At 43.5% G+C, this 11,824-nt stretch overlaps 1 protein-coding gene across 1 annotated transcript; it reads left to right on the top strand.

Annotated features, from left to right (window-relative positions):
- Positions 1-4,722: 4,722 nt before the first annotated feature.
- Positions 4,723-5,421, top strand: LOC112178051. Its single transcript, XM_024316267.1, has one exon. It carries the CDS (start codon positions 4,723-4,725, stop codon positions 5,419-5,421), a length of 699 nt encoding a protein of 232 aa, XP_024172035.1.
- Positions 5,422-11,824: the final 6,403 nt, after the last annotated feature.

Raw genomic sequence — 11,824 nt, forward strand, 5'->3', positions numbered from 1 at the left:
ACAAGGTCAACTCACCTCGAACCCAAGATTATTTAAGGGGAGCCCACCTGTGTTTATAACTTTATATCGGCTCGCGTAATAGCAGCGGGTCATTCAAAAAATACACGGTCAATTTTTAATCCTTTTCTCAGCATTATTATTGAGTCACTTCTCTTAAGCATGTGTGGAGCGTGAAGGCTGCAACTTCATTCGTTGAGGCTTATTTCATATTCACTTATACCGATTCAAGTTCGATGACGATTTGTTTTTACCAGTTATGCTAGTCATGGCCTCATAAGGATCCAGCCATTTCAGGGCTACCTTTCACCAAGTCCATCAAAATTCATAACACCCGATAGACCAAGCGCAACCCACAGGAATGGTTCGTGTAAACTTTGGTACGGATGATGAAAAGTACGAGTCTTCTTTAGGAGCAGATGAACGGGGAGGAGACCCATTTTGGAGCTAGCGTAGACAATGCTATCGGGAAATCTTTATCTACAACTCACCTCCAACATTTCTCTAGCCTCTAATTCCTATATATTAGCAATCTATCAAATCGCGTAACCGATCATCCAAGTTTAGATATACGTTGGAAGTAGAACCTAACAAGAATAATGAGATTTCTGTACTCTTTGCAGAGATGGATCCAAACATCAACTTGGTGGGACAATGAGTCTTTGACGTGTTGATCAATAGGGAAATGAAATGTGAGAATTGAGAACGTATCCTTAATGAGGTCACTTAAAAAACCAAATTAGGTGTTTTTTTTTATTTTTTTTTTTATAACATATTCTTTTTATGGACATGAAATTGTTGAATATCTCACTTAACCCAAAAAACATGGAAATGGGATTTGGACTACATTAAAAGGATTTAGTGTTAGCATTGAAAAATAGATTTGGAAAAGTTGTTATGACTTATGACTACCACAAAGTTTAGGACGGAACAGGACTCATGTATACTGCCAAACAGCATGGCATCAAATGTCAGCTCAATACATTTGTTAATACTCAAGATTTAAATGTTGTCTGGTCTCGTTAACGCGGAAGGGGTCTGGTGTCTCAGCTGATTTAGTGAAGGAGTATGTTGCCGTCACCTATCAAATGTAATACACCAGTGTCAAGAGGGAGATCGTTTCCACGGTCTTCGCTCCTCCGATGCCTAGTCAGTCAATGTACTAATGTTGAAAGAGTGTCAGGTAGGTAAGAAGTAAATGCATAAGTATCAATCTTTTCATTCTTTCTCTAGTATCGTTTTCTTTACCTTCTGCACTTTATCTTTCCTACAATTTACTCTTCAGTCTCTTTAAATTTCATGCAATTTAATTCATTCGCATTTAGATTCTTGTTCTTTCACTTTTCGCACTTTAGTTTCTGCAACCTACATCAAAAAAGAAAAAAAAGAAAAGCAACATCGGTGAAGACGCCGAAAGTCCTTGCAACAAAGGCAAGAGAACCCAGCGGCCGAGACGGTTCCCTCCTCGGCCCACAGTCACTTGAAAGAAGTCAGATCAAGCGCAAATCTTATCAAAACCTCACTTGGCCAATTGGCCGCGAGTTGGCACTCCTGCGTATCAAGAAGGACAATTGGACTTCAAATCCCTCGGCTACTAATTTGAGCCGAGACGATTTTGAGGCAAACATCTTTTGGCACGCCTGGTGGGATACTAATGTTTTAGGCGTATTCACAATGAGTTTCTTTGAGCCGAATTCAAACGGCTCAAGTTCAATATATGGTGTTAATGGGAGGTACAATTATGCTGCGTGCAAAAGTTTTGTTGATTTCAATAGCCACGCCGCATGGAATTTACAAACACCCAAAACGCAACCTCAATATTGTTGCATTTTTGACAAGGAGGTTGATTTTCCTCCAGATGGTGAGCCCAAATTTAATTTCGACATTGAGCCTATTTATGAGACATATGAAGATGACGGAATTCATAGCTTTGATCCACTTGGAGGGCTAATGCACCATCAAGAAGTAGATTATTTAAGTGAGGAGCTTGTACACTTTGACATGATTGTCGGAGATAAAACCGACCTAGAAAAATCAAAATCGGCCAAGTTTGAAATGAAAGCCGAAGTGGGTCATTTAAATACACTTGGTGAGCTTCAACGTTCAGCCTACGTAGTGGTTGAAGATCAAGAAGATATAAGTTATTCAAATTCAATGTTACAGTGCCTCCATTTGCTTGAATCAAAGGCCACAAACAAAAGAAATTCCAAGTTTGCAGTAAAACATCGTTGGCCTCCTCCAAATTGGCCACGATAATTTTTACGTTATGTTTTCTTGCTTTCATTTCCCAAAAAAAAATATATATATATACAAGCGATTATTTACGGCCAAAAGAGAGTAAAGCGGCCGAGAGCTTTTATAAAAAGGAGAAGTTGGTGATGCATGGTTGTAAAAACAGTAAGCATGCTGCTGCAAAACTAGAGCCGATATTTAAAGGTGAATGGTGACCTTGATGGCTTATTAATTGTGGAATGGAGACATGTAGCCAATAAAGGTATGAATCTCATTTTAATTTTCAATTGCAAAAGTGCTATCATGCAGCAAGCATTTGTAAATTTGAAAGTTTTGGAGCTAAACATTTATAAGCATACCACCAAGAGGAGAAAGAATTGTTTTTCGGCAGCCGTCTTGTGATTCGGCAGCCGTAAAAGGCCATGGTTCTCTATGATTATGGCTGGAAAATATTTTTGATGTTAGGCCAAGAGTAATTTTCTTCTCTTGCACAAGAGTTCACTTGACAACGAGGCCGACATTATTCCCTAGTTCCTTAAAACCACTTGGCTCAAGCCGAGGCTCAAGGAACTAGGGGGGCTATGTTTGTACCTATTATTGGTAAACCGGCCCGTAAATCAATTGGCCGATAGATGCCGATAGATGAGGAAAATATAGTGCTTTTCTTGTTGATCCTCGATAATGTTTGGACTTGATTTTAGCAACTCCCATGTGTGTTGATTTGAGGTTTGATCAGAGAGGCATTGAGTCATTCGACCGAAATAAAAGTAGTGTTCAGCTATTCGGCCGAGATTAGAAGTTTTCGAGATGTATGGTTGAGATGGATGGCCGATGGAGGTTTGAGTTTTTGGGTCAATTGACCCAAAATATGAAGAAAAACGGATCTCATAGACATAAAGTTAGATGGCCTGAGTCCACATGAGTAACTATACAATTGGGCTGCGAGGCAGAGTGGAGTAGTTCGGCCGAACCCAAGTAGTAACGTCGGCCGAAGAGTTCATTCTAGAAAGGAATCCTCACAAGGAAGGAGTTCAAATCAATTATGGATTTCGATTGTGAAGATTTCAGATATCAGCCAAGTTAGGATTTTATGAGACGAATCAATCCTAGAAGGAAGGAGAATCCTACTTCAATTCCACGTCTTGGAGGACAAGTTAGCTAGGGTTTTGACTTGTATATATAGCACATTGTAACTCATTGTAAAAAGGTCCTGCACCACACAAACAAATCAATATACAACTTTTACTCTCAAACTTTTCTCTTAGGTACTCTACCTTCAATTCAACTTTCATAATTTGTTTTCATTTCTAGTTTTCTATTTCAATTCAGTACTTTACATTCAAGCATCTTGCTTTCTTGTTCATTTATTTTATATGCACTTTAGTTTTCACATTTAGGAGTAGTTCGTAACATAGAATTATCATCCATTGATCTCTTTCGGCCAGTCCGGATTGGGTCGATGTGATTCGCTGTTCACACACACATAATCTCACAACACTTTGACAACTGAGTCCACTTCACCTTCGTCTTCACCGTGATTTGCGAGTACCTTCACCCGATAGATCTCTCTCTTGTCACCCAAACCTTTGAGTTTACCCAAGAAGTGAATCACGTTCAGGATTGACGCCTAACCAAAGTCCTTGCAACAGAGGCATTAGAACTCAACGGCCGAGAGGGTTCCTTCCTCGGCCGACAATCATTTGATAAGAAGTCAGATACAAGCACAAATCAGATCTGAACCTCGTTCGGCCATTCGGCCGCGAGTTGGCACGCCCGTGCAATTTCAGAAGGACGATTCAACCACAGGTCTCTCGGCCCTTATTTCGGCCGAGACGATTTTGAGGCAAACATCTTTTGGCAGGCCCAGTGGGACTTAAACACTAAGGCGTCATTTTTGGATGCACCCCAATCCATACTCAAAATATCGGGGAAATACTTGTCTTAAGTGTAACGAAGTCGGCCATACCTCGACCGAGTGTCCGAAGCGAAAGTATACAAGAACAACTTCAGCCATGAGTAGTGGACCAGGGACGTCAGGTAGTGTGACACCATCACGTACCTTAACCCCGGCCACGTCTGCGGTCACGACTGGTCATGGAACTACGGCCGCAACCCAGGCAGTCCTAGGGGTTACCAACACCTCAACCATAGGAATGTCAAGTATGGCCATGATCGTACCAAGCATTCAGACCGAATCTACGTCGGTGACACCATTTGGAATGTCTTCCAGACAAATGGTTCTTTCGCATCAAAACTTATCACAGTCTGGACAAAACCAATGGGGGATTTATCCAAATTTCAACCCTTCGGCTGAGGAGATTGCTCGAATGATGGCCGATGAGTCTAGGAGGACTGTCCATGAGTTAAGGCTCTCAGTAGATGGTTTGGGTCGAGACTTGGCAACAAGCATCAACAATAACACTAGTACCCAAATGGGAAATCTCAATAACACCATACTCCTCATCTACCAACAATTGTTAGCTAACGGGAATAATGGAGCGCACGAAATCGTGGGACATCAGCATAACAGGCAAGCTCAAAGTCAACATGGCTGCTACAAACCAGATGAATATGCAACAGCAGCCAAGGATGCCATATCCGCTTTATGGCATGCCACCCGAAATGGGATTCGGCCAAGGATTCATCCCTCAGCCGAATCAAGTAAACAACAATGTGGCTCAAAACCATCAGCAGAACAATCATCAAGGAGGAGGTCAAGACCGACCAGTTCGGCTCAATGAGTTTCAAAATTTAGTTGAAGATCTTATAGGAGTCTTACCAAGACGGGTAGAAAGACCAAGTTATGCTAAACCATATCCTGCATATATTGATACCATCCCGTACCCAGCAGGATATCGCATTCCCTCATTCACATTGTTCTCTGGAGATGCATATCAATCCACTATAGAACACATTGGCCGATTCAAGGCCCAGTGCGGAGAGGCTAGCTCTGACGACAACAAGCTAAGGCTATTCGTCCACTCCCTCACGGGACCAGCCTTCACTTGGTTCATCAATCTCCCGCCCAACTCAGTCAATAATTGGAGGGAAATGGAACGAGCTTTCCATGACCAATATTATCGAGCACAACAAGAGATTAGGTTGGCTGACCTGGCCAAGACATCGCAGATGAGTCATGAGACTGCACAAGAATACTTAAGCCGCTTCAAACTAGCTAGAGCACGATGCTGAGTAAGATTGCCTGAATCAGAGTTTGTAGATATGGCTGTAGCTGGTTTGAGCTTCAAATTCAGAGAACATTTTGAGGGTGTTACCTCCAATGATCTATTCGAGCTCGAGACAAGAATTGATCGGTATGATGCCATCTCGAGGGAGGCAGCTCAAAAACGGGCAGCATCAAAGGGTACGTATTACAAGAATCAGGCCGTTAATGCGGTCGACAGGTTTGGAGTGGATTTAAACGAGGACTCGGTTGAAGTGGATTCGGCCGAAATGGTGATTAAGCAACCCCGTGTGTGCAAAGCTTTGGAACGGGTTGACCCAAAACAAGCCAAACCACCACCAGCCTAAAGCACAAGCACAACAAAAACTAATGCACGCACTTACACTTTCAATATAGCTAAGGCCGATTTGATCTTTGATCAACTCTTGGCCGAGAAGATGATTCAACTTTCTTTCGGCCATATACTCCCCAAGGCCGAAGAAATCAAGGGGAAGATTTTTTGCAAGTATCATAATTCATGGAAGCATGCAACTAACAATTGTGTTATTTTTCGTGATATTATACAGGATCTCATTGACTCAGGAACTCTCAAGTTCCCTGAAAGTAAGCCAGCAATGAAGGTTGACACCAACCCGTTTCCTGAAGCTCAAGTGAACATGGTGTATGTCAGAGTCCCCAAGGATGGGGATGCTCCAAGCAAAATGGTAGATGACGGCAAGGCTACTGGTAAGCTCCAATCATCGGTCCCGCCAACGGCCGAACGACTTACTATTGGGAGTATCAAGCTTGAGCCACCGAAAGTAGCTGTTCTATGCACTCGGTGCCAGGAAGAAGTCATGCTTGAAGGAGTTTTAAAACTCCAGAGGCCAGAACAGGTTGGTAATAGGGGTTTTAACACTGCTAATTTGGCTCAGAAAACCGAGAGTGCACCAACAGGAACCAAAATAGGGAATACACCCGAAAAGGTGCATTCCAGAGTAGAACCTCCGGGCAAAGGAATTATCTCAGCCGAAGTAGGTAAGGCCGAGGTTGACAAACAGAGATTCAGGTCTCAGGTTACTACAAAGTGACCATTGACCCCAGATGCATCGGACAAGTATGGTCCGCACAGTCCAAGGGGAATTTCGAAGGGTGTGTTCCATCGTCTTGATAAACCAGACAAAAGATTTTCAGAAAGGGAGCCAGTTAGGCGGCGCCTAAACTTTGATCGGCCATTTTATGATGAAGAATATTACGGCCGAAATGAGAAAGACAAAAGAAGATGTCATAGAGACGAGGGTTGTAGCCGTGATAGCTATGACCGTGATGGAAACTCCCGGCCACTAAGGACTTTCAAGCCTCCTGTGGTTTCTGACAATCGTTGGTACGGCCGTGTTTCAAGGGACCAGCCGATTGCCCCCATGACGAAAACACAATTGAGAAGACAGCAAAGGCAAGTAGCCAAGGCTAAGAAAGCCCGACTGAGCGAGACAACCAGAACTTCACCTCTGCCACCCATTAAAATGTCTGGATACGAAACGGCACCAAGAAGGTTTAGAACATACGTGAAAAATAGCACTGATCCTCCTGTGGATAAATCAACTCGGGACACTGAAGACATGGAAATTGACTCAAGCAGGAAGGGGGTATTGAAGGCGCACTTTAAAGAGGCCCCTCGCCCAAAACCGTTGGTTGTAGTGGATAGGAATCTAGATCCACCCTTTACGGCAGAAGGACTCATAACTATGCGAAATTATCATCTTTTGCATTCGGCCATTGATTGGTATGGTTTGACTAAGGAGGAAAGCAAGCTTTTAAATGAGGTGCGTAGGGATCGCAACAGATGCGAAGAACTTTGGGCACCTGATGTGAGAAGAGGCGTGAGAGCCAAATATCAAGCTTATTTGGAAGATCAGGAAATAAAGGCTGATTATAATTCTCTTCCCATTTCAAAAGGCGACTTACAGTATTTGAGGGAATACTTTAGTATACACTCGGCCGAAGATTTATTCGGCCTAACGATTGAGGAACAGAGACTTGCATTCATATTTGAGGAATGTATGGAGAAGATGGATAGAGAAAGAGGGGAAATTCATCATGCTCTGAGTTCACCCAAGTCTTCATCAGGTACATAGGCATCGGGTGAGGAGGAAGAAGAAATTTTTGAGTCAAATGGCGATGAAGAGCCTTTCGTCAAACTTTACAAGGACCTGAACCCGCCCTTTTCAGCTAAGGGACTTAGGAGAATGAAGGAGTATCACCGAAAGAATTCTGCTCTTGCATTGTACGGACCAACAAACAAGGAGATGGATATGTTACATATGATCGCTGAATGCCCAAGGTCGGCGACCCTTTTGTTGGACTTGGATTCTAGCCTTGGTTTAAAGGTTGCTTACCAGGCTTTCCAAGAAGGCATAGAGCTTAAAGTTGGTAATGAGGAAATTCCAATATCAAATAGAGACCTGAAGTATTTGAAGAAGTTCCATAAGATCCAATCTGCGATAGAGATGTATGGAATGACTACTCAGGAAAGAGAGCTGATCGATGAAACGTTTTGACCATCATGTCCAAGAAGAAGAAAATCATCAGCAAGCCCAAGCAAACCAAGACTTGGCCAAATGGTTAGAAGACACTGACACAAATGATAAACAAAACCAGCATTTAGATGACTTGGATCTTGAAGTCGATGACCAGGGTGACAAGGGCATATTGGAGGATGATGAAGGCCTATTGGATGAGGATATGGGGGATTATGTTGACATAGGGGACTATGAGGAACAAGTTGACTACGATGATGCCGATCAGGTTCCTGACGTCCCAACCTCCAATCCACAGGTTGATACCACCATCAACACTTTGACCGAAACGAGTGTACAAGCTTCGGCCAGGGAGGCCGAGGGAGCTATTATCCCAATATCTCATGACATCGGTGACTTTAGGGTGAATATGATTAGCGTTCGGTCAGCAACTAAGATTGATTTCGACCTGGTGCAGGAAGAGAGAGATTCGGTTGGTGTATATTTTTCTCGGCCGAGCGGATCCATGATCCAAGTCAAAGATCCCATCCTCATTGATGCTTGTATAGGTGGATACCGATTTTTGAGGGTTTTAGTGGATGGCGGATCAGCTGTCTACATCCTTCCTTGCTCTGTTATACGTCAACTCCACCCTGCCAGGTATGGCTTTGTTCCAACTGATATTTCTGTTTACGACTATACAGGGGAAGAGGCTGAAGTCAGAGGGGCGTGGCCATTGACGGTAACTGTAGGAAAGAAAAGCTCAACAACTTGTTTCTTCGTCATTCCCACTGATAATTCATGCACTGCCATACTGGGTCGTGATTGGATCCACCAGAATACTTGTATCCTGTCTTCAGTACACCAACTTCTTATTTTGTGGAACGGGAATGAAGTCGAGGTCGTACGGTCAGCTCAGACCGCAGATAAAGGAGAAACAGCCATCGATATGGTGTATGTGCTTCCATCCGAGTTTCAAGCTCAGCCGGGACAATTGAATGGGATGGAAGGGGATGTGCGAGAAGAAGTTGAATGCCAAGCTCCAGCACAGGACTTAGCCAAAGCCTACTTTCCAAAGCCAACACCAGCTATGTCTAAGCATATCAAGCCATTGTATATCATGGCTTATTTCGAGGGATATCCGATCTCTAAAGTGTTGGTAGATGGTGGAGCAGCCGTGAATGTTATTCCTATTTCGATTGTCGAAAAATTGAAGAAGACCGACAAAGATATTGTATCATCTGAGATCGCCATCCGAGATTTTTCAGGTGGTAGGAAGCAAACCAAGGGAATTCTACCCTTAGAGGTCACAGTAGGCAACAAGAGCATGATGACCGGTTTCTTTGTCATAGATTCCAAACCTTGTAATAATGCTATCCTTGGGAGAGACTGGATACATCAGAGTATGTGCATCCCGTCGTCCATGCATCAGCTTCTGATTTTTTGGAATGGGGACACCGTGGAAGTAGTGGAAGCTGACTCTCAACCATTGAAAGCTTCGGCCAATGCAATTAATGCCCAATACTATGAAGAGGAAATTGGGTGCTCAGAAATTCAGAGGGAAGATGGTACTAGCCGAATTACAAGGATAACAATGCGAAGAGCACTGGCCCTAGGCGCCGAAAAAGTCCATGAGGACTCGGAGCGGCCAGCATTGGCAGACCTGTTTGATCCCATAATCCATGGATAGTGGCCTAGAGAATGGGACACTATCGGCCGCAGTTGAATCAACAATGAGGAAATTGTTGGCTCATTGGGCCGAAAACTCACTTCAGAATGATTCGGCCATGAATTTGTTAGAATTTATCTCAGAAGGAGCACCAGAGGATGAGCTGAAGCTAGAAGATATCGGCCCTGCACCGGCCGAGTTGGAGGACAACCTTACCGAAACTCAAGACCCACTAGAAGAACTGAATTTAGGGACCACCGAGGAGCCTCGGATAGTCCGGATCAGCAAGCTCCTGCCACCCAAGTTGAAGGAAGATTTGAAGGCTTTGCTGACTGAGTTTCAAGATTGTTTTGCCTGGAGTTACCATGAAATGCCAGGTTTAGATAGAAGTATAGTAGAACATAGGTTGCCTATACAGTCCAATTGTAAGCCTTACAAGCAACCTCCTCGGCGATGTGCCGCCGAGGTTTTGCCTGAAATTAAAGAAGAAATGGAACGTTTATTAAAGGCCGGTTTTATTCGAACGGCCAGGTATGTTGAATGGTTATCTAATATTGTGCTAGTAAGGAAAAAGAATGGCAAAATGTGCATATGTGTTGATTTTAGAAATCTAAACTTGGCCACACCCAAGGATGAGTACCCAATGCCCCTGGCCGACTTGCTCGTGGATGGTGCGGCCAAACATGAAATTCTTTCTTTCATGGACGGGCATGCTGGCTACAACCAAATTTTTATAGCTGAGGAGGATGTTCACAAAACGGCGTTCAGATGCCCAGGCGCAATAGGAACATTTGAGTGGCTCGTTATGCCAGTTGGACTCAAAAACGCCGGAGCAACCTATCAAAGGGCCATGAATATGATTTTTCATGACCTTATTGGCCACACAGTCGAAGTTTACATTGATGATATTATGGTAAAGTCGGCCAAGAAACAAAATCATTTGGCCGACCTTCGACAGACATTCGTACGGATGCGAGCTCACAAACTAAAAATGAATCCAGACAAATGCCTTTTTGGAGTATCAACCGGTATGTTCCTTGGTTTTATAGTTCATAAAAAAGGAATTGAAATCGACAAAAACAAAGCCAAGGCAATTATGGATGCACCTGCTCTGAGCTCGAAGAATGAACTCCAATCATTCCTGGGGAAAGTAAATTTTCTAAGACGTTTCATCTCTAACTCGGCCGGCAAAATTCAGCCATTTTCTTCACTTTTGAGAATCAAGGCCGAAGATGAGTTTGTTTGGAAAACAGAGCACCAAGGGGCATTCGACCTACTTAAGCAATACTTATCAAACCCACCCGTCTTGGTACCCCCAGTGCGTGGAAGGCCTTTGAAGTTATACATATCAGCATCAGATAACTCAATAGGAAGCCTACTAGCGCAAGATAACGACAATGGCAAGGAATGTGCTGTTCATTACTTGAGCCGAATCCTCACCGATGTGGAAACTCGGTACACGCCTATTGAGAGGCTTTGTCTTGCATTGTTCTTTTCCGCAATCAGGCTTCGGCACTACATGTTACCCTCGGTCGTTCAAGTCATATCCAAAACTGATTTAGTAAAGTACATGCTGACTACACCTATCATACGAGGCCGAATTGGAAAATGGACCAGGCGATGTCTGAGTTTACGTTTCAATATGTGTCTCAAAAGTCCGTCAAGGGCCAAGCATTGGCTGATTTTCTAGCTCATCACCCTTCAACCGAGTTTGAGGGAGCTGAGGAGGTTGATATTGGGACGGTATATGTGGCTTCCATGACCAACAATCACTCGACCATGTATTTTGATAGGTCTAGTACTGAGTTTTCAGCCGGAGCTGGTGTTGTTGTTGAAACGCCTGAAGGACAAAAGTTCCAGTTTGCTTTCCAATTAGATTTTACATGCACAAACAATCAGGCAGAATATGAAGCTCTTATTGTTGGGTTGGAGATTCTACTAGAGATGGGAGCACGATGAGTTCTGGTGTTTGGAGACTCTCAATTGGTCATAAACCAAATGAATAAGGAGTTCAAATGCACAAGTTGGGGACTTTTATCTTATCACGCCTTAGCTGATCAGCTCGCCAACACGTTCGATAGAATCTCTTTCGCCCACCTCCCACGAGGACAGAACATGAAGGCCAATGAGATGGCCCAATTAGCCTCAGGGTTACGAATCCCCGAAGGTGACGACTCCCGAGTCATCAAGATTGCCAAACGTACCCTCCCAGCTTTAGAAGAAAGATGAGTCTCAGAGGATGTTTTT

Source organism: Rosa chinensis, chromosome 7 (assembly GCF_002994745.2).
Source record: "Rosa chinensis cultivar Old Blush chromosome 7, RchiOBHm-V2, whole genome shotgun sequence".
Classification (NCBI taxonomy): Eukaryota; Viridiplantae; Streptophyta; class Magnoliopsida; order Rosales; family Rosaceae; genus Rosa; species Rosa chinensis.